The sequence below is a fragment of the Pristiophorus japonicus genome, chromosome 5 (genome assembly GCF_044704955.1).
Source record: "Pristiophorus japonicus isolate sPriJap1 chromosome 5, sPriJap1.hap1, whole genome shotgun sequence".
Classification (NCBI taxonomy): Eukaryota; Metazoa; Chordata; class Chondrichthyes; family Pristiophoridae; genus Pristiophorus; species Pristiophorus japonicus.
Window position 1 is genome coordinate 119,174,127 of NC_091981.1, and position 27,574 is coordinate 119,201,700.

The following is a 27,574-nucleotide window of genomic DNA, read 5'->3' on the forward strand; positions in this document are numbered from 1 at the left end:
AAATGTTGGTAAATGAGTATCTGATTAAAGCTGAATACCAAGGCGGAAAGAAACACTTTCTTATCTTAAATTAGGCCGCCGTTCTACAAGCGCTTTTGTTCTCAGGAAAGTGGTTTTGGGTGCATTTCAATTAAAAAGTGGTGGTATAACCCAAGAGATAATTGTAGGTACTAAAGGTGTGAGCTACGAGTCTCAGACCAGTTTATGTTTGAACGGAGTGCAAGTGAACCAGCTTTATTTTCTCACCATCTCCCAACAAATGTTGGGAACAAAGTTACTGCTAATGTCTTGTGTAATAATAAGAAAACTTAACAGAACAAATCATTTGGTTCATCAAGTGTTTTGTTTTTGTGCTGACATTAAATCTGCTCCTGTGGTTCAGATGGATTAATAAGGGGCAGCCAGCACGGATTTGTTAAAGGCAAACCTGATTTGAGTTTTTTGATGAACAGAGCTGGTTGATGAAGGTAGTGTAGATGTATATATGGACTTTCAAAAGGCATTTGATAAGACTTATTCGGAAAATAGAAGCACATGGTACTAAAGGGACAGTGGTAACTTGGGTACATAATTGGCTACAGGATGGGAGGTAGAGAATAGTGGTGAATGGATTTTTTTTCTTTCCCATGGTAGCTGGTGGTGATTCTGCCATTCGCACCCCATCTAGATTCATCATCTTTTGTTAACTTGTGCCATTACCATCTCATTTATGCCCATCATCCCGTTTGTCTCATCTCTTCTGCCTTCCACCATCACAGACCTGCCAGTTTCTTTCCTTCACTGCCCCTGCACTTCCTTAAGAATCTGTTACATCTCGAACTTTTTCAGTTCTTTCAGAAGGATCACAGGCCTGAAACGTTAACTCTTTCCCTCCAGATGTTGCTTGCCCTCCTGAGACTTCCAGCATTCGTGGTATTTTGCTTTTGTAGTAGTAAATGGATGTTTTTCTGACTAGGGAGAAGTAGTGGGGGCCCCAGAGGTCTGTATTTGGACCATTGCTTTGCTTGCTATATATAAATGACCTGGACTTGGGTCCCCCATCATCATTTTTTAAAAGGGAGGGAGGGAGGGGTAAGATGAATATGTAGTTATGATTGCCCACATTGTTTATTCAATTTCGAAGTTTGTGGATACAAAACTTGGCAATGTAGTAAATAGTGAGCAGGATAGTAGCAGAAGAGGTAGAATGGGACGCAAGACTAGCCCAGAATGTATATTGAAGGTTCCTTCTCACCAACCTCCAGACCTTGACATAGTAGCCAACTGCTAATCAATTTAACCCAAAGTTTCCTTTCTGAAATTACAAAGGAACAGATGATTTGAACAATCTCAGATAGTTAAGTGACATTGGTAATAGCTGCTGTGGTTCTTGCTAATCTGCTATTAACACCTCACAATGAGCAGTCGTAGTGAATAGCATAGACACATTAAGGGGAAGCTAGAGAAGCACATCAGGGTTAGATGGAGAAAGGTGGCTCATGTGGAGCATGGAATTGTAGGGGCGAATGGGCTGTATTTTGTAATACTTTAGAGCACTGTTCCATTAACAGCTATTGTCACTTCCTTTCAGAACCCTCAGGAATCTCTTGCCTCCCCACACTTGCTTCTGGTATACCCAGTTCAGGAACGAGAAGAGCCACTTGTAAGTTCAGGCTGCCTTTAAATGATGTGACACTCTGACTTCCTCCACTGACATTCCTCTCCCCGAATTTTCCAGGGGTCCATGGTACTTCTGCCTTATTGCTTCCATTATTCAAATGAACTGACCTGAGAATTTTAAACAGATCAGCTCCCTTAGCAACAGGTGTGCTTTATTCCTGCCCCAGTGCAGCAACAGTGAGCTGAATAACATTGTTCAGTCAGTATAGCAGACTATATTATAGCACACATGTATATCGCCATTAAACTTAATGTAGATTAACTTTACAGTTCACTTAGTTTCCTTTTGTTGCTTTCAACTGCGTAGAATCGATGGTAAACCATACTCTCTTTATGGTTGATTTGACCTGGTATTGGTATCACAAGGTCGGAGACTGAGCTGATATTTAATTACACCATCTGTATTAATTTTAAAAAGAAATCAATCATGGAGGGCATTAGGTAAAAACAAATTCACAGTTCAAATCCATTGTTAGTGTTGGGTCTTTAAATCAGATCATCTCAGACACACCGAACAATTTATATCCTTTTGGTTGCATTCTTCATTTAAGCACATGATCTAGGATGGACAGCTAGCCCCAGACATCAAGAAATAGTGGGGATTATTTTGCCAAAGGGCAAAAACAAGCACTAAATGGGTGCTGTGCTAATAATAGAGCTGTTCGTAAATCTGGATTTAGCATGTAATTTTGGTCCCAATTGCTGATTACCATATTTTGAACTTGCCTGGAGGCACTAAAACAGGCACCTAAAGCATTAACACTCAAAGTGCTGATTAGACCATTTTTATGGAGCAGTAAATGGGAACTCAATGTACCCACTTCCACTGAAGGTGTGGGATGTTCTATATTTGGGGGGTGGGGCACACCACGCCTTGCCCCCTTGTTCCTCTCTTGCTGCAGCTGGTGCTGCTCTGCCTAGCCTCATGTCGTCCTCCCGTTCCTCGCTCGGATCAAGGGGAGCCCTAGCAAGCTGCCTAGGAATTAAAATAGCCTGGGCCTCAAATTGATAATGCCCCCCACAATATCTGCTCGCAGTTAAAATGTGAAATCACCTTTTTTTAAAGGGAGGGGGGGGGGGGGGGGGGGAAGATTGGGTAGGATGAGTATGTACAGTTATGATTGCCCACATTAAGTTTATACTCTTGGCTAGTTGTGCTGTGAAGGGGAAGAGGGAGAAAGAGTAGGGAGAAGAACAAAATATTCTTCTATCTTTGGTAACCATGGCAAGAGGAAACATGGACAAAAAAAAAACATTCTCTTTAACAATTAAGAGTTGCATAGATGTACGCTGAGGCAACGGGAAAGCAAAAGAGGAACATTAAGGAAGGCTCTGAATAATATTTTCTTGTAAATATTATAACATTAGATGCATTTTTTGGAATTGTGAGCTCTTTGAATGTTACACAAGAAACTCAGCTGTTAATACTTTTCAGATCATTAGTATGAGGGTTCTCTATTAAACAAGTATGGTTGGACAATAATGGTCCTCATCAGGTCTTTACATGAATGTTATTTTAGATCCAATGCTGGTGTTAAAAATTGATGTATTTCAGCCCATCAAAAATGAAATGAAACTCAGGGCTCAAAGTAAATATATCAAAGAGTTGTGCTGCAATATATTTTTAGAATTTCAAATCTTCCAAATCAGGAGCAAAATCTACAGCCACAAATGAAAATTCTGAAATTTCCAACTAAATAGAAAACAGAATCGGAAAGGAAAAACATCCATGTTCCATACACCAACGGAGGGGCCGTGGCCCAGCATTTAACAGCGACGGGGTTAGGGCCCAGGAGTGGCACAACATATAACAGCAGCAGGGCCGGGGCTCAAGGGAGGCGCAATAGAGCTTGGTCTCCAGTCGTCTTGGTCATCTTTGCCACACGACCAAGACCTAGCTCTGTCAAGCCCATGTGGTGGCTGATGTGTAACGGTCACCCCATGTTAAAATCCACACAGGCATTTTCCATCCTTTTAAGATGTAACTCATAGATGTTACAATGAGTCCATCTGTTTTTGGTGTGAAGAGCGTCATCCTCGTTACGAGGGACTGCCTAGTAATAGTTCCATACACCACTTCCATAAAAGTTTTCAGATTTAAAAAATTAATAAAACCACATACATTGCTTTCTATAACCAGCAATTCTAACTATTTCCATTCTATGCTGGAGGCTGGACTCTCTTTTCCTGGTTGATTTCCTCCAGTATCATTTTATGTGTGATTCCAAATGCCTCCAGGCAAACAACAGCTCTCAGGGAATCACTGGGGGATTATTTCAGAATCTGGGGGATATTCAGCTGTTACAAACAATGAACGTATTCAAGAGGGGTAACAGGGCAGCTCCAGTAAATCTGTGGTTTTGGCATCTGGAGATAGTTCATAATATATTTTATATACACACATACAGATTTACACAGATGGGCGAGTAAGCTTGGATGGAGTCTGTGTGCAGGAGATACACATGTGTTGATTGTTCCAATTTCAATATGGTACAGTGGAAAAAAGCTGTTTAATACATGTGCATTTAAAATACTAAGGTACCAAAAGGAATGAGTCTAAACACTATTTTAAACTTTCTTACTCACCAAATAGTTATGTTTGATTATGTAAAGTATCTTGTAGGGTTTAATATTATTGTCCTATAACAATTTATATGTTTCTCTAAATGCAGATAACATGCAGCTCATGCTAACATTTGTTTCATTCTCTATGGGAAGGGTAAACTAAAGTGATGGTCCTGATCTACCTATACCAATAATCTTGAACATGTGAACGAATCTCCACAGAATTTTGTAAACTTTTCAGTATTTCTGGGTATGGTTCCAAGTGTGCCAGCAGCCTGTAGAACTTCATCCAAGTGGCTATCCTTCCCAGATTATGGACATCAACTAACTATTTGATTTGGGTGGATCACAACTGAGCCCAATCCTGACCATATCTAATGTCTCCAGCCATGCACTTTCCAGCACGGATTACAAGATAGCAAGCAGGTCCAGGGCCCTGGCTGATTTTTCTCCTCCCTGCTTCATGAGGTATTGAGGCCGACTGTCACTCTCTCTCACTGAGATCAGACGAGTCAGCAAAAATTCAAATTGACCAGTAACCTGGTTTGCATAGCATGGCACTACACTGGCTGCTGCATTTACACATTAAGGCTAGGTCATTCGGTTAGCCGCAACTCGAAAACATGCAACACAAAGACTGGCACTTCAACACTGGCAAGCAATTTAAAAAGTCAGTCAGGGAGCATATGGTAAACAGAGAACTGGGTGGTGGGTGGTGGAAACGCTAATTTGTTGGTCAGTCAGCTGCCTTCTTCAGTTATTTACATACAGGTGCATTAATTGTGCTAGCACACACCTCAATGCTCATTTCTAAATCAGAATCCATAAACTCTTTTTAATCAGTTTTGGGATATGCACATTAATACCAAGTGTGAAAAGTTATTTTGAACCATTACAGAAAACGCACCAATCTTTTACTTGTCGAACTAAAAGTCGCAGAAGCTCAATAGTTTACTATTTTGATTAGGTTTTTGTCAACTTAATGCACAGAGTCATACAAAAACATCCTGTGACAGCGGTCACCCCACACTGCTTTGTACAAATGCTGAACATTCCCTATATTGCCACAAATAGTAGGACAAACCAAAACTAAAAGAACTATTGCAGGGTTTATGTGATTTTTAAACTGTTGCTCATTAAATAATGTTTCATGATCAGTGTTTTTAATTACAATGTGTAGTTTGACAAACTGACACTCTAACTTTAACTTTCCAAAGGAAATGGCAGCAGTTACAGTGGTTACAGACCAGTGCTGTACAACTTTGGTAGAGATCAAAATTCTTTCAATTTGTAATATGAAAGGGGCCAATGGAGTCATAACAAGAATTGACAGAACTTAAAAATATTTCAATTACAAACAGCTCATCCTCAAGTCCTAATATTGTCTAAAGTTTTTACAAAACATCAGAATTAAGATGCAGCCATTGCTTTTTGTGAATTCTCCATCAAAAAAGCAGCCATACATATTTTAATACAATACTTTCATCTGACTACAGGATGACCATTAACTCAACTATGTTTTGAAACAGGCATTTGTAGAATTTGAAACAATGAGGGACTCAGCCCTCAAACAATGTGTTTTAAGGTTACATGTCTGATCATTTTGCAAATTTTAACAGGACCTCTAATGCGGTATAATATCAAAGTAACGAAAAAAGAATCTGCCCTATTACATAACAGACAAAATATGTTGAGACTCTAAATTCAAATAAGGCAAAACTGTTACTTAAAAGGATTTTGGATTTTACTCCCATTCTCCCTTGCTTTCTGCAAAATAAAACCTGTTCCCTGTAATTACAAATATTCTGCCAATTCATTCCTTATTCCCTGAATAAAGACAATTCTGTTGTATCTGGCCATTATTCTACTCGGGTCTTAAAAAATGCTGGAAGTCTCTAACATGGCTTTCCCTTACACTTTTTATCAGTTTCAACCCCTGCAAGTTCGATTGGCATTACAAGCATTTTCAAACTTTGACCGTACACAGTGAACACAGATAACTAAACTTATACCAGTGAAGAGGTATCACTTAATATTTCAGTAACAAATCTGGGTCTTGCATGACCCACCATGTCATAATTATCAACCTTTTCCATGTGAATTTCCTATCTACTGTCAGATATCAATAAGTTTATTGTTTAAGCTACAATAACAAAGCTCATCAAGAGTTCTGACTAGACTTATGCAAATAAAAGACTGTTGCATTTAAAACCTGTAATAGGAATGCTTGTCCCATTCCCCTCCCCCTCCCGTTCATCCCAACCCCTTCCCCTTTTCAATCCAACGAGAAGCAGCTCATTTCCATCGGAGACAAATGTCGGTAGGACTGATGACCATCCAGTTTATGTGGCGTATTTCTTGGTCCACTGTCTTGCTATTCTGTCATGTTCAGCCCTGTTAGTCATATACTGCGTGGCTATGCTCCCAACCAAAGGGTCCGCTGCAATGAAACAGAGAAAATGCTGGTTACCAGTTTACTGTAGGCTAGAACATGAATTATAACACTCCAATTTCTTCTTCCTGGCTCTCAATTGCCTCCCCACATTCCACCCATGAAGCAGTGACTTACAGCCATGCTATTCCACACAAGTGGCAGTGATCATATTTAATTTACTGACCGACAGTTGATTTGCAAATGGGTTATTTAATTGTGTGGCCCATCACAGTAAAGTTCAATCATGTCCTCATTAAGTGTCCATAGCAACATACTTCCAACAGATGCCACTGGGTAGTAATCAGGGGCAGAAATCGCTAGTGATTCCTTCTTCACCAAAGGATATTAAAGCTTAATGCAGTGCCCTCAGAACTATCCCAGCAGAGATGGCAAATTTATATCGGCTAAATGTGATTGTGCATACTTAAATATAATGGTGTCTTATTCCACGTTTAAATAATGGCGTTTTATTCCATGTTTATTCTCTATAGCAACTGAAAATATTTATACAACACAAGACTCTCTTAATAAAGTGTCAACATTTTAAAAAGTTCTACAGCCTGACAGATTTGATGTGATAAATCATGTTTACAACATTCTAACCTGCTAATCAGATATTCACATTTAACTCACATTTCTGTTGCAATACATTTTTTGACCATTCTCTTTTCCTTTTTGAAGTCTCCCTCGAGTACATGCATCAAGAGTCAAGGAGATCTGCTTCTCAGACATCTGCCAATGCTATGCCTTGAATTGCCCAAGATATTTAACCTTTCAATTCTCCTTTTGGCAAAGAATGAGAACTCTCTGTGCATGAAATTGGTTATGAACATGCATACAAGAACCCCTTGCACAAAACACTGGAGCATGCTTCCCCCATTCAGCTAATCTCTGATACTCTATTGTTCAGTACTCACAAGTGTGTTCAGTACTCAAGCTTAAACAGAAAGATACGTTTGCATTTTTCGAGATGAACTTTGGAGGTTACAAAGAAATTAAAAATGTCCCCTCGAGATCAAATAGGTGGGGTAGAATGTGGTGGAATTGACTGTGTATGCTATGTGGAAGAAGTAACTCTGATGGACCAAATGGCCTTTCCTCAAAGTGCCCTGCATCTTTAGTCCACCACCATGCCCCCATTAATGAAATAAAAATTGACCACTCATGACAAGGCTATGTTTGGAACTGAACAAATCAGATGAGATTATAGACATAAATCCTCTTACCAGGGTTGCAGTCTGTTAGAAGAGAACAAATTGACAGAAGAACCTTGGAGATGGTCAGTGCTGGACTCCAGTTATCCTTCAGGATATCCAGACAGATCACTCCTTGACTGTTGATATTGCAATGATAGATCCTTGTTCGGAAAGTCACCTGTCAATTTTAGTTCAAAATTAACATAGGTACTTGAAAAATTAGAAAACTTGCTCCATTTAACATGCTCTCCTAATATTTTCCAGAAATATACTCAAGCAGAGGACAGTAAGACAGCAGATGAATGTGCCTTAGATTATAAATAACTGAGTTAACAGTAATTATGCGATGAACAGGAATTCACAGATGAGAATTTCCTCATTTGTGTGAGCTCCTGTAAGTAGACATCAATATTTCCCATTATACAATGTTATGATAACAGTAACAGATCAAAAGCAGCTCTATTAAACATGGCTAATGATCATTTATGATTTGATCGTGCATAGAGCTATTCTCACAGCCTGTGATCAGACAAAGTAAATCAAACTACAAAATGTACTGTTGTACATAACAACCCATTAACCACTCCTTAAAAATAAAGCAGCATTGTTATACTCTATAAATCACAAGTTGTTACAGTGAAAGAAAGACTTGCATTTATATAGTGCCTTTTACAACCACCGGATGTCTCAAAGCACTTTACAACCAATGAAGTACTTTTGGAGTGTAGTCACTGTTGTAATGTAGGAAATGCGGCAGCCAATTTGCACACAAGCAAGCTCCCATAAACAGCAGTGATAATGACCAGATAATGTTTCTTTTGTGATGTTGATTGAGGGATAAATATTGGCCAGGACACCGGGGATACTCCCCTGCTTCAAAATAGTGCCATGGGATCTTTTACGTCCACTTGAGACAGCAGGTAAGCCTCGATTTAACATCTCATCTGTTTCAGGGATGTCAGTCCTAATTCCCTTTTTTAATCACAACAGCCATTAAGCCTTTCTCTTTCCCTCCCTCCCACCCCACTGTATGTGTATGTGTATCTTTGTATCAATACAATATTGTGCTTTTTAAAAAAAACTTCAGGAGTTATTTTATAATTGATAGTTTAGAATGTATTGAAGCGGTGTAATAAGGCTTTGGCGTCCCCCTTGCTATTTGTTCATTCCAGAAGCCGAATATTAATAGTACAAGATGGATATGGAGCAATATAAATCAACCTTTCAGTTGTGCAGATATTTATGAAAGCCCAGGTTTGGTTTCCAGCATCACAACTGAACCTTAGCTTTGTAACCCTCAACATCATGAAATACTCCAGGCAATTTACACAAGTATGTCCACACGCCAAATTCCATCAATGCTGCATAAAGATGCCTTGTTATAACAGCACTTGAGAAACAATCTGTCCTAGGCATTATAATAAGGATCTCATTAACTGAGACTGACATTATGAGGCACTGTTCCCTCAAGAGCGGTGCTTAAATTTAATGCCTTGTTCCGAATTACAAGTTAAATTTGATACTAGCACCTTTCAATTATTCAGATCCTACTGTACTTCTTAAAAAAAATACTGTACCCGTAATCTTGAGCATGTTCAAACCACCAGAGTAACATTAAAAAAAATAAAAATGGGCTCGAGAGCAGTGATAAACTTTAAACCATTGTAAGCTTCAGAACACAACCAGGTTTCACATTTATTTTTTGTGATTTAAAGAGGAAAGAAACCAATGAAACTTCAGAACACAAGTATCAATACTTTAATAGCAACACGTCATTGTTTTGTTTTTATTAGTTCCATAATGGTCTATATCATGCATCTAGGCATTTATACTCCTAAATCCTTAATTTTAGTGAGGAATAAGACATAACACTAAAGTAGTGTACCCAATATGTTTGATAAAATTTGCAAAAAAGGAAAATAAAGCTCCAGGTCTTTCATTTAAAATGTAGATATTGTTGTTTGTTGTCTTTTTCTATAAAGATAATGTTGTTTTATAGCCCAATACTGCATTCATATTTGCACCAAGTCCTCACACAAAACTGCCAATAACACTACTGAAACTACAAACTGCAGCCGAGACTTACCTGTCTACAATGTCCATCTGCAGAACCCAACCCTAGCTGCTCAGCAAGAGTTGCAAGTCCAAGCGGACTTGAGCTTAGGGTAGATTACAACAGATGATTCAAGCCAAGAGGTGTCAGAAACTCTAATAACCGTTTCATTTACCAGCACCTCTGTGCATTTAGCTCCAGATTATCATTTTCAACTTCAGAGACAAAATAAGAACATAAGAAATAGGAACAGGAGTAGGCCATACGGCCCCTCGAGCCTGCTCCGCCATTCAATAAAATCATGGCTGATCTGATCATGGACTCAGCTCCAGTTCCTTGCCTGCTCCCCATAACCCCTTATCCCCTTATCATTTAAAAAAAACTGTCTATTTCTGTCTTAAATTTATTCAATATCCCAGCTTCCACAGCTCTCTGAGGCAGCGAATTCCACAGCTTCACAACCCTCAGAGAAGAAATTTCTCCTCATCTGTTTTAAATGGGCGGCCCCTTATGCTAAGATCGTGCCCTCAAGCTCTAGGCTCCCCAATCAGTGGAAACATCCTCTCTGCATCCACCTGTCAAGCCCCCTCATAATCTTATACGTTTCGATAAGATCACCTCTCATTCTTCTGAATTCCAATGAGTAGAGGCCCAACCTACTCAACCTTTCCTCATAAGTCAACCCTCTCATCCCAGGAATCAACCTAGTGAACCTTCTCTGAACTGCCTCCAAGGCAAGTATATCCTTTTGTAAAAATGGAAACCAAAACTGCACGCAGTATTCCAGGTGTGGCCTCACCAATACCTTATATAGCTGTAGTAAGACTTCCCTGCTTTTATACTCCATCCCCATTGCAATAAAGGCCAAGATACCATTGGCCTTCCTGATCACTTGCTGTACCTGCATACTAACCTTTTGTGTTTCATGCACAAGCACCCCCAAAATCAAATTAGATTTAATTCATTACACAATGTAAATTCAATTTACATCTAAAAACCATTTCAATCTTTATTGATGTTTTTCCAAAGTGCAATGTAAATGTCAAACATTTAATTGTTATTACTCTCGTTCATACAGGCTTCAGTGCAATCCTTCATGGCAGCAATTCTGAACCATTTAGAAATGATATTCATATCAGTCAAATACAGCAAAAAGCAACCAAATGCAATCAAAACACAATACTGTATCCAAGCAACGTAGTTTAATGTGTCAACATTTGCAGTGATTAGAAGTGGCAGCACACTATTAACTACCAAAATAGAGCCTGGAATATTTTTCAATTACATTATATCCTCTCATTACCCAAATACAGCCCCATTAAATGGAATGGAATACGATTGTAACATCTGGGGGAGGGCACAAAGGAGGAGAATTTAACTTTCCAAAGTTAAATTCCAATCTTATGGCTCCCTTTCTAGCCGGGATGGAATCATCCGCCTGCGTATAAATGACCACAGCCAAAATTCCCCTTTCCACATTTGTCCCACACTTCACCTTCCCTCTGTTACTGACCATCACAGTGTCCTCTTGGCCACAATGCTGAAATAAAAGCCACCACAAATCAAACCTTCCAATCCAACTTTATACATCCATCCATCCAATATGACATCGCCCTTATGCATTCTCTTCGTGATTGTCTTGTGTGTGCCTTTGCCTATCCTATTGATGTCAAGCAGTGTTAACCCAGTGGCTGCAATATCGCTGGTGGAAGGCTGCTGACTGCAAGTGGCCTTACTGGTCGACCTTGAGCTGGTGGCGGGAGTGTCATATCGAGTGACAGTGTTTCTTCTTTTTTTCTTCACTCTCCTCTCCTTCGTCTTGGTCAACTACTGGCTGGGTAGACTGCATTTCTTGGGTTTGCGAAATGAGGAAGGCACAAGGGTGCAGTTGTGGTGATGGGAGAGTGGGAAAGCAAGAGGTGCATGCCAGGAGGAGGATAACATGTGATGATACCAGCATCTTGTATCCTTCCTGCCCCATTGCTGGCCAAGAATGGTCTGCACCATCTCCTCCAAGGGGCTGAGATGACGCTAGGAATGGGAGATGTGCTTCATGATTGATACAGATTGTTGGTAGATGAGTGAAGGGGGCGGGGGGTGGGAGTTAGTGCACAAGGCTAGTGATGCAGTTGGTAGATGACAACTTTTGAAGATACATTCACTGATCTTGACCAGTGGTCTGAGGCCATTAAGCTTCTTTGGACAGGGGAATAGATGGTGCGGGTGACACTGCTGGCAGTGACGGCCTCGGTGATGTGATCCCATATTATTCTTTCTGGAGAGCCTCCTGGCCCCTGTGGGTAGAGGACCTCTCTCGCAGTGTTGACTCCCTGCACAAAGCTGGAGTGCTGCGTGCGAGACCCTGGGTGCCCTTTCCCTGGCTTGCTGAGTCATTTGTGTTGGTGCTGAAGCACTTTTACCATTTTTTTTTTTAGGTGTGGAAGACAATTCAGCTTTAAAAGCTGAAGACTCCCATTTGGGAATTATTTTTAATGTTTACTTTTTTTTTAAAGCAGTAACGGCTGAAAAATGCATTTTTTCCACTTGATTTTAAAATTTATTAGTTTTAAATGCATTGCCCCTTTAATTCATAGCCCCTTTAATTGGCCACAATGTCTTGCAAACTGCACTGCCTCACTCCCAGAAGCTGTAAGAAGCAGCAACTCCGACTGTGGATGGGAACTTCGGGTCACAGGCCTCCAGGAGGGTATTGCATGGTAAGTTAGTGCTGCCCTCCACATTGCCAACCTCCAGAGCTAATTTTTTACGGTAACGCGGTCATTTTCTGCAGCTATTAACGAGAGTTGCAGTGACACCAGCAATTCTGTTGGCGCGCACAAAATTTTCTCCGTGTGTAAAAGTTGGGTATGAAAAATGCCCTCCCAGAATCAAATAGCGTTAAGGCACCCACTACTTATGACCCACAAGAAATAGCAGGAGTAGGCCATTTGGTCCCTCGAGTCTGCTTCGCAAATTCAATGAGATCATGGCTCATCTTCTACCTCAACTTCACTTGTCTGCACTATCCCCATATCCCTTGATTCCCTTATTATCCAAAAATCTATCGATCTCTGTCTTGAATATACTCAGTGACTAAGCTTCCACAGCCTTCTGGAGAACAGAATTGTAAAGATTCACCACCTTCTGAGTGAAGAAATTTCTCCTAATCTCAGTCCTAAATGGCCGACCCCTTATTCTGAGACTGTGACCCCTGGTTCTAGACTCTCTAGCCGGGGAAACATCATCCCTGTAAGAATTTTGTATGTTTCAATTCTTTTAAACTCCAGAGAATATAGGCCTAGTCTACTCTCACTCCTCATAGGATAATCCCCCCATCCCAGGAATCAGTCCTGTGAACCTTTGTTGCACTCCCTCCATGGCAAGTATATCCTTCCTTAGGCAAGGAGACCAAAATTGTACACAATACTCCAGGTGTGGTCTCACCAGAGCCCTATATAATTGCAGTATGACGTCTTTACTCTTCTACTCAAATCCATTTGCAATAAAGGCCAACATAGTAAGGAAGGACATTAGCTTGGATGATGTGGAATCTGTATGGGTAGAGCTGCGGAACACCAAAGGACAGACTGGTAGCAATACGGTGGAGGAGGATTTCCTGGAGTGTATAAGGGAGGTTTTCTAGACCAATATGTCGAGGAACCAACTAGAGAGCTGGCCATCCTAGACTGGGTGTTGTATAAGAGAGGATTAATTAGCAATCTTGTTGTGCAAGGCCCCTTGGGGAAGAGTGACCATAATATGGTAGAATTCTTCATTAAGATGGAGAGTGACACAGTTAGTTCAGAGACTAGGGTCCTGAATTTAAAGAAAGGTAACTTTGATGGTATGAGACATGAAGTGGCTAGGATAGACTGGCGAATGATACTTAAAGAGTTGACGGTGGATAGGCAATGGCAGACATTTAAAGATCACATGGATGAACTTCAACAATTGTACATTCCTGTCTGGCGTAAAAATAAAACGGAAAAGGTGGCTCAACCGTGGCTTACAAGGGAAATTAGGGATAGTGTTAAATCCAAGGAAGAGGCATATAAATTGGCCAGAAATTTAGAATTCAGCAGAGGAGGACAAAGGGTTTAATTAGGTGGGGGAAAATAGAGTATGAGAGTAAGCTTGCAGGGAACATAAAAACTGACAGCAAAAGCTTCTATAGATATTTGAAGAGAAAAAAATTAGTGAAGACAAATGTAGGTCCCTTGCAGTCAGAATCAGGTGAATTTATAATGGGGAACAAAGAAATGGCAGACCAATTGAACAAATATTTTGGTTCTTTCTTCATTAAGGAAGACACAAATAATCTTCCGGAAATTCTAGGGGACCGAGGGTCTAGCGAGAAGGAAGGACTGAAGGAAATCCTTATTAGTCAGGAAATTGTGTTAGGGAAATTGATGGGATTCAAGTCTGATAAATCCCCAGGGCCTGATAGTCTGCATCCCAGTCTACTTAAGGAAGTGGCCCTAGAAATAGTGGCTGCATTGGTGGTCATTTTCCAACATTCTATAGACTCTGAATCAGTTCCTATGGATTGGAGGGTAGCTAATGTAACCCCACTTTTTAAAAAAGGAGGGACAGAGAAAACACGGAATTATAGACCGGTTAGCCTGACATCGGTAGTGGGGAAAATGTTGGAATCAATTATTAAAGATGTAACAGCAGCGCATTTGCAAAGCAGTGACAGGATCGGTCCAAGTCAGCATGGATTTATGAGAGGGAAATCATGCTTGACAAATCTTCTAGAATTCTTTGAGGATGTAACTAGTAGAGTGGACAAGGGAGAACCAGTGGATGTGGTGTATTTGGACTTTCAAAAAGCTTTTGACAAGGTCCCACACAAGAGATTAGTGTGCAAAATTAAAGTATTGGGGGTAATGTATTGACGTGGTAGAGAATTGGTTGGCAGACAGGAAGCAAAGAGTAGGAATAAACGGGTCCTTTTCAGAATGGCAGGCAGTGACTAGTGGGGTACCGCAAGGTTCAGTGCTGGGACCCCAGCTATTTACAATATACATTAATGATTTGGACGAAGGAATTGAATGTAATATCTCCAAGTTAGCAGATGACACTAAGCTGGGTGGCAGTGTGAGCTGTGAGGAGGATGCTAAGAGGCTGCAGGGTGACTTGGACAGGTTAGGTGAGTGGGCAAATGCATGTCAGATGCAGTATAATGTAGATAAAGGTGAGGTTATCCACTTTGGTGACAAAAACAGGAAGGCAGAATATTATCTGAATGGTGACAGATTAGGAATACGGGAGATGCAACGAGACCTGGGTGTCATGGTACATCAGTTATTGAAAGTTGGCATGCAGGTACAGCAGGCAGTGAAGGCGGCAAATGGCATGTTGGCCGTCATAGCAAGAAGATTTGAGTACAGGAGCAGGGAGGTCTTATTGCAGTTGTATGGAGCCTTGGTGAGGCCACACCTTGAATATGGTGTACAGTTTTGGTCTCCTAATCTGAGAAAGGACATTCTTGCTATTGAGGGAGTGCAGCGAAGGTTCACCAGACTGATTCCCGGGATGGTAGGACTGACATTTGAAGAAAGACTGGATCGACTAGGCTTATATTCACTGGAATTTAGAAGAATGAGTGGGGATCTCATTGAAACATATAAAATTCTGACAGGATTGGACAGGTTCGATGCAGGAAGAATGTTGCTGATGTTGGGGAAGTCCAGAACCAGGGATCACAGTCTAAGGATAAGGGGTAAAGTAAGCCATTTAGGACCGAGATGAGGCGAAACCTCTTCACTCAGAGAATTGTGAACCTGTGGAATTCTCTACCACAGAAAGTTGTTGAGGCCGATTCGTTAGATATATTTAAAAGGGAGTCAGATGTGGCCCTTACGGCTAAAGGGATCAAGGAGTGTGGAAAGAAAGCAGGAATGGGGTACTGAAGTTGCATGATCAGCCATGATCATATTGAGTGGTGGTGCAGGCTCGAAGGGCCGAATGACCTACTCCTGCACCTATTTTTTATGTTTCTATGTAACATATCATTTGCTTTCGTAATTGCTTGCTGTACCTGCATGTTATCTTTTAGTGATTTCTGTACAAGGACACCCAGGTCCCTCTGAACACCAACATATCCCAATCTCAGCATTTAAAAAATACTCTACTTTTCTATTGTTCCTGCCGAAGTGGATAACTTCACATTTCTCCAAATTATATTCCATTTGCCATGTTATTGTCCACTCACTTATAGCCTGTCTATATCACCTTGAAGCCTCTTTGCATCCTCCTCACAACTTACATTCCTACCTAGCTTTGTATGATCAACAAACTTGGATATATTACATTTGGTCCCCTTATCCATATCATTGATAAAGATTGAGAATAGCTGAGGCCAAAGCACCGATTCTTGCGGTACACCACCAGTTACAGCCTGCCAATCCGAAAATGACCCGTTTATTCCTACTCTCTGTTTTCTGTCCATTAACCAATCCTCAATCCATGTTAGTATATTAATTCCAATCCCATGAGCCCTAATTTTGTTTTATAACCTCTTGTGTGGCACCTTATCGAATGCCTTCTGAAAATCCAAATACACCACATCTACTGGTTCCCCCTTATCTATTCTACTAGTTGCAACCTCAAAAAACTCTTAGCAGATTCGTCAAACGTGATTTTCCTTTCATAAATCTGTGTTGACTCTGCCCAATCCTATTATTCTATTCTAAATGCCCCATTACCACACCCTTAATAATAGATTCTAGCATTTTCCTTACTAACTGGTCTGTAGTTCCCCATTTTCTCTCTCACTCCTTTCTTAAATAGTGGGGTTACATTAGCTACCTTCCAATTCGTAGGAACCATTCTAGAATCTATGGAATTTTGGAAAATGACAACTAATGCATCCACTATTTCTATAGCCATCTCTTTCAAAACCCTAGTTGTAGGCTATCAGGTCCAGGGGATTTATCAGCTTTCAATCCCATTAATTTCTCTAGTAGCATTTTTTTTTACTAATACTAATTTCTTTCAGTTCCTCATTCTCGCTAGGCCCTTGGTTCTCCACTATTTCTGGTAAGTGTTTTTGCGTCTTCTTCTGTGAAGACAGACACAGAGTATTTGTTTAATTTCGCTATTTCCTAATTCCCCATTATAATATCTCCTGTCTCAGCCTGTAAAGGACCCACATTTACTTTCACTAATCTTTTCCATACCTATAGAAGCTTTTACAGTCTGTTTTGCTCTCATATTCTATTTACCCTTTCTTGATCAATTTTTTGGTCCTCCTTTGCTGAATTCCAAAATCCTCCCAATCCTTCGACTTACTGCTCTTTTTGGCAACAGTATAAGCTTCTTCCTTTGATATACTATCTTTAACTTCTCTTGTTAGCCACAGTTGAACCACTTTTCCTGTGGGTTTTCTGTGCCTTAAAGGAATGTATATTTATTGTAAATTATGCATTCATTCTTTAAATGCTAGCCATTGCTTGACTATTGTCATACTTCTTAATGTAGTTTCCCAATCTACCTTAGCCAACTCGCACCTCATACTTACGTAATTTGCTTTTTGTAGATTTAAGACCTTAGTTTCGATTTAATTAAATCATTTTCAAACTCAATATAAAATTCTGATATTATGGTCACTCTTCCCTAAAAGCCCCTTTACTACAAGCTTATTAATGAACCTTTTCTCATTACACAATACTAGACTTAAAATAGCCTGTTGTCTAGTTGGTTCCTCAATATACTGATTTAGAAAACTATCTTGTTTACATTCCATGAATTCGTCCTCTACCCTATTATTGCAAATTTGGTTTGTCCTGTCTATATGTAGATTAAAGTCCCCCATGATTCATCAAATCAAATCATAGGCGTCTCTCGAAATCGAGGAAGACTTGCTTCTGCTCTAAAAGTGAGTTCTTAGGTGACTGAGCAGTCCAATACAGGAATTCCAATCTCGGTCACAGGTGAGGCAGACAGTCGTTGAAGGAAAGGGTGGTTGAGACTGGTTTGCCGCACGCTCCTTTTGATGCCTGCGCTTGATTTCTGCATGCTCTTGGCGACGAGACTCGAGGTGCTCAGCGCCCTCCCGGATGCACTTCCTCCACTTAGGGCAATCTTTGGCCAGGGACTCCCAGGTGTCGGTGGGGATGTTGCATTTTTATCAAGGAGGCTTTGAGGGTGTCCTTGAAATGTTTCCTCTGCCCACCTGGGGCTCGTCTGCTGTGTAGGAGTTCCGAGTAGAGCACCTGCTTTGGGAGTCTTATGTCAGGCATGCGAACAATGTGGCCCGCCCAATGGAGCTGGTCGAATGTGGTCAGTGCTTCGATGCTGGCCTGATCGAGGACGCTAACGTTGGTGCGTCTGTCCTCCCAGGGGATTTGCAGGATCTTGCGGAGACATAGTTGGTGGTATTTCTCCAGTGATTTGAGGTGTCTACTGTATATGGTTCACGTCTCTGAGCCATGCATGAGGACGGATATCACTACAGCCCTGTAGACCATGAGCTTGGTGGCAGATCTGAAGGCCGTATTACTCTTATTACATGCATTTCTAATTTCCTGATTTATACTCTGCCCAACATGACAACCACTGTTTGAACGTCTACAAACAACCCCCACCAATATTTTCTGCCCCTTGTTGTTTCTTAGCTCCACTCAAACTGATTCTAATTCTTTATTTTCGGAGCTAAGATCCTTTCTCTCTACTGTCTTTATCCCTTCCTTTATCAGGGCTACCCCATCTCCTTTTCCATTTTGCCTATCTCTTCTAAAAGTTAAGTATCCTGGATTATTTCATTCCCAACCATGGCCACTTTGCAACCATGTCTCCAGAATGGCTATTAGATCAAACATATTCATTTCTATCTGCATTATTAATTCATCACAGACAAGAACATAAGAAATAGGAGCAAGATTAGGCCATTCTGCCCTGCGAGCCTGCTCCACCATTTTATAAGACCATGGCTGATCTTCTACTTCAACTCCACCTTCCTGCACTTTCCCTACATCCCTCGAGTCCATTAGTATCTAAAATAATATCGATTCCTGTCTTGAATATACTCAACGACTGAGCATCCACAGCTCTCTGGGGTAGAGAATCCCAAAGATTCACAACTCTTTGAGTGAAGAAATTTCTGCTCATCTTCATTTTAAATGGCCGACCCTTTATTCTGAGACGGTGACCCCTGGTTTTAGACTCCTGAGCCAGGGGAAACATCTCCCACAAAGCATCCACCCTGTTAAACACTAAGAATTTTATATGTTTCAATGAGATCGCCTCTAATTCTTCTAAACTCTCGGGAATCTGAGCAATAACCACTTGGTCCTGGTACCAGAATGTGTCCCGGTATTCACTGAATCATATCTCTGTAGGAGTCAGTGGCTTCATGACAGGAGGGGAAGCAACTAGCAAAAAAAAAAGTGAACACTGTAAACATTGTTCTACGTTAGTTACTTTTTCAGGTCATTGTAATTATAGGAGTTTAGTCAAAGGGCTACAGCCTTACATGTATATTGTATTTACACATGAAATGGTACAGATAGACCTGGATCTGAAATGAGACTAAAAAAATGTTACCTGGGTGAGTCTTACAAAGTTTAAAGTTCTGTTCTGAATTAATGTATAGTAGTATTAGGCATTCCCTCCTATCGAGGATGCCCGCTTCCACACCAAAAAGAAATGAGTTTGCAGGTGTTTCAATGAGGGACCTAACATTCTAGGTCCCGAACTACATATTGAAGGGTGGAAGGTACCTGTACCTGGATTCTTTTAATGTGGGGTGGTTGTTGCACCACACGAGCTTGACAGACCTAGGTTTTGATCCAGTGGCAAGGGTTAATCAAGACGACTGGAGACCAAGCTCTTCTGCACGGACCTAGTGCGCACACACGCTCCTACTATCCATAGATCGCAGTGTGGGCTGGCCCGTGCTGCTCCTGGGCCCCAAACCCTCGCCTCTCCTGTGCCTCGATCTCTCACCGCTCCTCCGCCCCGATCAAAAATGGAACAGTCAGTAATAGGACATCAATTAGTCACCTCTTATCTAATCCAAATTAATGATACTTTACTTGGGTGCTGGCCATTCCTTTCATATGTTGCAATTTGCATGTTACAATGAAACAAAAACTAAACAGCCTTGACAAAAACAATTTCCAGTCTTACTACAAATAAAGATTAACTTTAATCTATATATATATTGTTTTAAGAAGGGTGGATTGGCATCAGGACCTATAATAAATAGTATAGGTGGAGAGTAATTGTGGGGGGGGGGGGGGGGGGGGAGGGTGTCGGGTAGAGTATTAGACACAACTTTCAAATGCCAAGGAAGAACACTACATCCATTTCTGATGCTACAAAGTACTCTGAAGCAAAGCACCGAAGAACCCAGGAGTGCCAGTGCCTCACCAACAGCGCACTAAAGTTGAACATTTTCACAAACATTTCATTATCTAGACTCCTTGGAGGGGACAAGAATCCTTTATAAGGGAAATTGATATAAACAGCAACATTATATTCTTATAAAGTCCAACTATATCACCCATTGCAAGCAGTGGCTTGCACTGTGCCAGGCTAGCACAAGCAAAATCTCATCACTTATGAATCACATCTCAAATACCCATCAATGAGAAGTGGTTCTTCGCACAGCTTTCAGAACAAGCATAGACTGATTTTAAACTATAACGGCAACAAGTTATAAATGAATCAACAATATTGTCAAATTATAAACAGAAGCCAAACATATGAAGTACTGTATGAAATAGTCCCCTTACCTTGGGTGGTTTAAAAGGATATTCTGCTGAAAATACGATGTCAAGGAAGAACACACCACCTTCATACACTGACCCAGGGGGCCCCAGGATCGTTGACCTCCATTCATAAACATTATCGCCTTTTGGTCCAGCACTGAAAAATGTTTTTAAAAAGCAAATTGTAATCAATTTTTAAAAGATTCAAATTGAAGGTTATTAAAGTTTATTTAAATTACAAAGGTACTCAGGTCATCAGAACATGCATTAACAATAATAAGATAATCAGTTATTTTTATTTTCGTTCTGCATAAACAGGAATCACTCAATTCCTTCAGACTTATACTTCACAAGTATTCAATAAAAATGAGCACCCTAGGGTAAAGAAACTTTTGTTTAGCATTGAAGCTTTTTAAGTTTTAGAACAGCACTGTGCTGCAGTAAGTCAGAACTGTTATATGCTGCCTAACAGGGTAGTAAAATATAAGCTAGTACTTCTAATTCATTCTATGCCCAGCTCTCATTCGGCCCATTACAGGAAGGAACCGAGCAAAGGCCAAGGACTTTCAAAGCAGCAGAGACAGGAGGAAGAGCGAGTCTGCCAGGCCACAATTCACAGCAGCATTGTTGAAGCACTCAAGGTTACTTGCACTGAGAAACCAAAAGAAGGAAAAAAGAGACATCAAGTGCATCCAATGTGCTAAACAATTCAGTACAGCACTTAACCCGGGGGGCGGGGGGGCCTGCTCAACATGTGTTCACATGTATCAACTGTTTCTTGTGAACTCTAGATAGAGCTAGAAACCCAATGGAGGCAAGATGCACTGATTTTCTGGGAAACAAATCACGCCATCTGGACTTGGATATTTCTCACTTCATCATAAGAATTTTAAGCAACACAAACTGAACGCATTTCATAATCTGGTATAAAAGAATTAACTTTTATTTATACAGCACCTTTAACGTAGTAAAACGTCCCAAGATGCTTCACAGTAATGTTAACAAGACAAAACAAATAAATTTGACAGGTATTGTATTGTATACAGCATATTCTGACCTATGTGAAAGAACCCGACTGTACTGTTCTTTAAAAATGTCGGAAAGTATATGTAATAAAAAAGGTCAACCATGCTACTCGTTCTAAAATTCCGACATATGCAAATCGCTTCATCATGATTCCTATGTAATTTATTCAATCCAGAGGGATGTGAGTGACCCCTTCCAAAGATTAAGATCTGAAATTTCTCCTCTGAAGGCAATCTAGTAAAACTCTAGAATATTAATTTACATTGTATTACTTTAGATTATAACCTGCATTATCCAACCTTGACCAGACCTGTCATGTATTCAACCAGCATTGTAACCCATGTATAATCGGACCAAAGTTGTACACTGTGAGAACAATGACCACTAGGTGGGAGACACTTCTAACCTGGACCTTCAGGTCCAAACAGGGAAGCTCCACCCACCTTCTTCACTTGAGTGCTAAGGAATAAAGGACGGGTCACAGACTGACCTTCTCTCAAGCATGGGCCTCGTGTGCATTTATACTGTACAGTAAGGACCTATCAATGGCGACGAGAAACTGGGATTTAAACCACGCGAGCATGACCACTAGCAGAACAGACGAGAGGTACTGTGTTAAGGAAAGGTTGGGACAGAGATTCAACATTGTTAAAGCAGCACACAGTTCTCCAGGCAGACAAGGGCAATCGGGCATGTCCCAACATGTAGTCGAACCCAGAGGGGGAGTTCGACAGAGACAATAGCAAGCTGAACGGCGATTCACGCCATTGCAAGGGACAATGCGGCCAGTAATGGGGCCATCAACACCTGTTAATGGTGCATTCAAGGACAGTCACAGGGGCAGTCAGGGACGATCGACTGGCAAGGGACCTTTTGTTTCCAACAACAGCTCATGTTGGAGGCGTGGAGGCACACACTCAGCCGGAGTTTGCAGAGATGAGCAAAATACCTGCAGAAATTGTAGACATGAACGCTGGGGGAAATCGCTGGAAGCTGAAGTTCAGCGAGTACATGTGGAGCATGTATACTGTTCATACACCAGGAGGCCACCGATAATGATGAAAGTGCTCCTCAATGGCATCCCAGTATCAATGGAGCTAGACACGGGGGCCAGCCAGTCCCTGATGGGTATCAAACAGTTCGAAACGTTGTGGGCGTCCAAGACCAGGAGGCCAAAATTATCGCCGATTGACACACAGCTACGGACTTACACAAAGCAGATCATTCCGGTGCTAGGCAGCGCCACGGTAGTCGTGATCCACAAAGATTCGGAGAACAGGTTGCCACTCTGGATTGTCCCAGGGGACGGTCCCGCACTACTGGGGAGGAGTTGGCTTGCTGTCATCAACTGGAAATGGAGCGATGTCAATGCAATTTCCTCTGTGGAGCGAGTATCATGCTCACAGATCCTGGACAAATTTGACTCATTATTTCAACCCGGCACCGGCACTTTCATGGGGGCCAAGGTAGTGATTCACATAAACCCGGACGCCAGGCCAGTACACCACAAGGCCAGAGCGGTGCCGTACGTGATGCAGGAAAAGATAGAAGGCGAATTGGACCGCCTGCTGAGGGAGGGCATCATCTCGCCAGTCGAATTCAGTGACTGGGCGAGCCAGATTGTGCCGGTGCTCAAGGCGGATGGGTCGGTCAGGATATGTGGTGATTACAAGGCCACCATCAATCGGGTGTCATTCCAAGACCAGTATCCGCTACCGAGAGCGGAGGATCTCTTTGCGACGCTATCCGGTGGCAAACTTTTTTCAAAATTGGACCTGACCTCAGCTTACATGAACCAGGAGCTGGCGAGTGAGTCGAAGAAGCTGACCACCATCACGGCACACAAGGGGTTGTTTGAGTACAACAGATGTCCGTTCGGGATACGCTCGGCCGCCGCGATCTTCCAACGAAATATGGAAAGCCTCCTCAAGTCGATTCCAGGGACGGTGGTTTTTCAGGATGACATCCTCATTACGGGTTACGATACTGAAGAACACCTCCACAACCTGGAGGAGGTGCTGCGCAGACTGGACCGGGCAGGGCTGCGACTGAAAAAGGCAAAGTGCGTCTTCCTAGCTCCAGAGGTAGAATTCCTGGGGATGAGGGTAGCAGCAGACGGGATTAGCCCTACTGCGTCCAAGACGGAAGCGATCCAGAGAGCACCCAGACCCCGTAACACGACAGAGCTGCGTTCGTTCCTGGGGCTCCTGAACTATTTTGGTAACTTTCTTCCCAAATTGAGCACGCTGTTAGAGCCGCTACACGTGCTCCTACGCAAAGGTCGCGAATGGGTCTGGGGGGACAGCCAGGAAAGGGCTTTTAATAGAGCACGCAATTTGTTATGTTCCAACACTCTGTTAACACTATACGACCCATGTAAGAAACTTGTGTTAACGTGCGATGCGTCATCCTATGGTGTCGGGTGTGTGTTGCAGCATGTCAATGTCAAGGGTCAGTTACAGCCGGTAGCTTATGCCTCCAGGAGTCTGTCCCAGGCAGAAAGAGGTTACGGGATGGTAGAAAAGGAGGCGCTCGCATGTGTATATGCTGTAAAGAAAATGCACCAGTACTTGTTTGGCAGGAAATTTGAGCTGGAGACAGATCACAAACCCCTAACGTCCCTTTTGGCCGACAACAAGGCCATAAATGCAAACGCATCGGCCCGCAGACAGAGGTGGGCACTCACGTTAGCTGTCTATGACTATACAATTTGGCACAGACCGGGCACTGAAAACTGCGCCGATGCACTCAGCAGGCTCCCACTAGCCACCACTGAAGGGGCTACCGAGCATGCTGCTGAGATGATCATGGCTGTTGAAACTTTCGGAAGCGAAGGCTCACCCGTGACAGCCCGTCAGATTAAAGTCTGGACAAACAGAGACCCGCTATTGTCTCTAGTCAAGAAATGTGTCCTGAATGGGGACTGGGCAGCCACGTACAGGGCATGCCCTGAGCAATTTAAACCATTTCACAGGCGCAGGGATGAACTCTCGATTCAGGCCGATTGCCTACTGTGGGGAAACCGCGTAGTCATGCCCCAGATGGGCAGAGAGGTGTTCATCAGAGAACTCCACAATGAGCACCTGGGCACTGTCATGATGAAGGCAATTGCCAGGTCACACGTTTGGTGGCCAGGGATAGACGCAGATCTGGAACTTTGTGTTCGCAGGTGCAACACGTGTGCCCAGCTGGGCAATGCGCCCAGGGAAGCCCCCCTTAGTCCCTGGCCCGCCAAGCCTTGGTCACGCATCCATGTGGACTACGCAGGTCCTTCCATGGGAAAAATGTTTTTGGTTGTAATAGACGCCTACTCCAAATGGATCGAGTGTGACATTTTAAATTGAAGCACATCCTCTGCCACGGTAGAAAGTCTACGGGCAATATTCGCCGCCCACGGTCTACCGGACGTCTTGGTCAGCGACAATGGCCCATGCTTCACCACCACTGAATTCCAGGACTTCATGGCAGGCAATGGAATTAACCATGTCAGAACGGCACCGTTCAAGCCGGCTTCAAACGGCCAGGCAGAACGAGCAGTGCAGATAATCAAACAGGGGATGCTCAGAATCCAAGGGGGTTCCCTACAAAGACGCTTATCACGCCTCCTGTTGGTCGATAGATCCCGACCACACTCACTCACAGGGGTTCCACCCGCAGAGCTGCTAATGAAAAGGACGCTCAAAACCCGGCTATCCCTTATACATCCCACTATGAAAGAAATTGTTGAGAGCAGGCGCCAGCCACAATATGACTACCATGACAGGAATGCGAGGGCGCGATGTATTGATGTCAATGATACTGTTTTTGTCCTCAACTACGCTGCAGGGCCCAAATGGCTCGCAGGCACTGTGATTGCCAAAGAGGGAAATAGGATTCTGGTAGTTAAACTTACCAATGGACAAATCTGCCGCAAACACGTGGATCAAACAAAAAGGAGGTTCAGCAACCCCATAGAAGAAGCAGAGGAAGAACACGATGTAGAGTTCACTCCACCACAGGTGACCGAACACCGGAACCAAAGGGAGGAGAGCCCAATCACTGTGGGCAGTCTGGATAGGCCTGAGGCACCGCAAACAGCAGACACTCAGGCCAGCCCCAACTCAGATGCTCTACAAGAGAGCGTAAACCACCACAGAGACTCAACCTGTGATCCCAATAAGACTTTGAGGGGGGGGAGGTGATGTCATGTATTCAACCAGCATTGTAACCCATGTATAATCTGACCTAAGTTGTACACTGTGAGAACAATGACCACTAGGTGGGAGACACTTCTAACCTGGACCTTCAGGTACAAAAGGGGAAGCTTCACCCACCTTCTTCACTTGAGTGCTAAGGAATAAAGGACAGGTCACAGACTGACCTTCTCTCAAGCATGGGCCTCGTGTGCATTTATACTGTATAGTAAGGACCTATCAAGACCAACTCCACAAACAACATTTTTATGTTTCCGGACACAAAGGACAATGCCGCGCACAAAGTAATTGGTCATCTAAATTTATACTAGTCCCAGTAATCTTCAACGATGTTCTTAACCAGATATTTCTGCAGCTTTTTCTTTAAAAGTTGTTAATGAGACATAGCTACTACTCTGGAGGGAATTGATTGATTTTGTATTATGTTTTCCAATTCTGTAATCATATAAATTAAGCAACCTACTTAATCTACATTATCCACGCTGTTGAGCATTTCAACCCCTGGATTACAATTTAGCAAGTTCATGACATGATGACATCCATCATTAGTCCGCAGAGGCTGAATGGTTTAAAAAAAACACTCTTTTGAGCTGTGGATCCCATCTCCAAAATGGATGGTGGGACCATGAAAGTGCCGAAGAAAAATTGGTACATAAAGCATTTGAAAGGACAAAAGTTCTTTCAAAATTGTTAGAATAGAATAGCTAGAATGAGCAAAAAAAAAAGCATGGAGCAGGAGTTGTAATTTTTAATTTAGTGATTTGTTTTACAGGCAATTACAATAACAAAACGACTCCTGACATCTGAGTAGCTCTATTATTGGAATTATATGATTTTAACACCATCAGCTGAAAATTGATCGACTGGTCTAAGGAGACTGAAATTCTTTCCTAATTTTTTCTCCAATGAAAAGAAGTTTAATTCTTTTAACGACTCTTCACAATTTAATCCAAGAACCAACCTCGTCACACTTTTCTGAATGCTTTTACCCACATTTTCAAAGACCATGCCTCCTCACAACTCTTTTGGGAGAAAAACTAAACATTAAATCGTGCCCCCCGATCTGGGGGACACACCAAACATTTTTAAGGCCCTTTTTTTGTGTTTTTTTTTGTTTATTTTGTATTTTATTTTGGTTTTTTTGGGCACTAAAATCACATTTTTTTTTTCCAAGTGCCCCCTATAAAAGGGGAGGGGGACACTAAAAACACCGGCAATTAAAACAAATTAAACTTTAAAACATAAAATCAAATTAAAATTTGGTTGCCGGGGGTGATGATGCACTCCAGTCCCTCCAGCGCCCACCTCTCGCGGAAGGCCGCGAGCGTACCGGTGGACACCGGGTGCTCCATCTCCAAAGACACCCTGGCGCGGATGTACGCGCGGAAGAGAGGCAGGCAGTCAGGCCGAACGACCCCCTCGACCTGGATCGGCTGATGGCACCCTTGGCCGTGCCCAGGAGCAGTCCTACGAGGAGGCCCTCGGACCTACCCGCTCCCCTTCGCACAGGGTGCCCAAAGATCAGGAGTGTGGGACTGAAGTGCAGCCAGAATTTCAGGAGCAGCCCCTTTAAATATTGGAACAGGGGCTGCAACCTCGCACATTCTATAAAAACGTGGAACACGGACTCTTCCAGACCGCAGAAATTGCAGGCGGCCTGGGAGTCCGTGAACCGACTTAAAAATTTGTTGCACGGGACTGCTCCGTGCACCACCCTCCAGGCCAAGTCC

General features: G+C 42.3%; 1 protein-coding gene across 2 annotated transcripts in view; it reads right to left on the bottom strand.

Annotated features, from left to right (window-relative positions):
- Nucleotides 1-5,039: 5,039 nt before the first annotated feature.
- Nucleotides 5,040-27,574, bottom strand: part of LOC139264434 (ubiquitin-conjugating enzyme E2 E1) — a 153,047-nt gene continuing 130,512 nt past the window's right edge. For both annotated transcript variants that reach the window (XM_070880891.1, XM_070880892.1), the window contains 3 exons: nucleotides 20,650-20,782; nucleotides 7,885-8,032; nucleotides 5,040-6,664 (listed from right to left, as the gene is read on the bottom strand). In XM_070880891.1, the coding sequence (XP_070736992.1) occupies nucleotides 6,567-6,664; nucleotides 7,885-8,032; nucleotides 20,650-20,782 (379 nt within the window). In that variant the 3' untranslated portion in view covers nucleotides 5,040-6,566. The remainder of the gene's footprint in view (nucleotides 6,665-7,884; nucleotides 8,033-20,649; nucleotides 20,783-27,574) is intronic.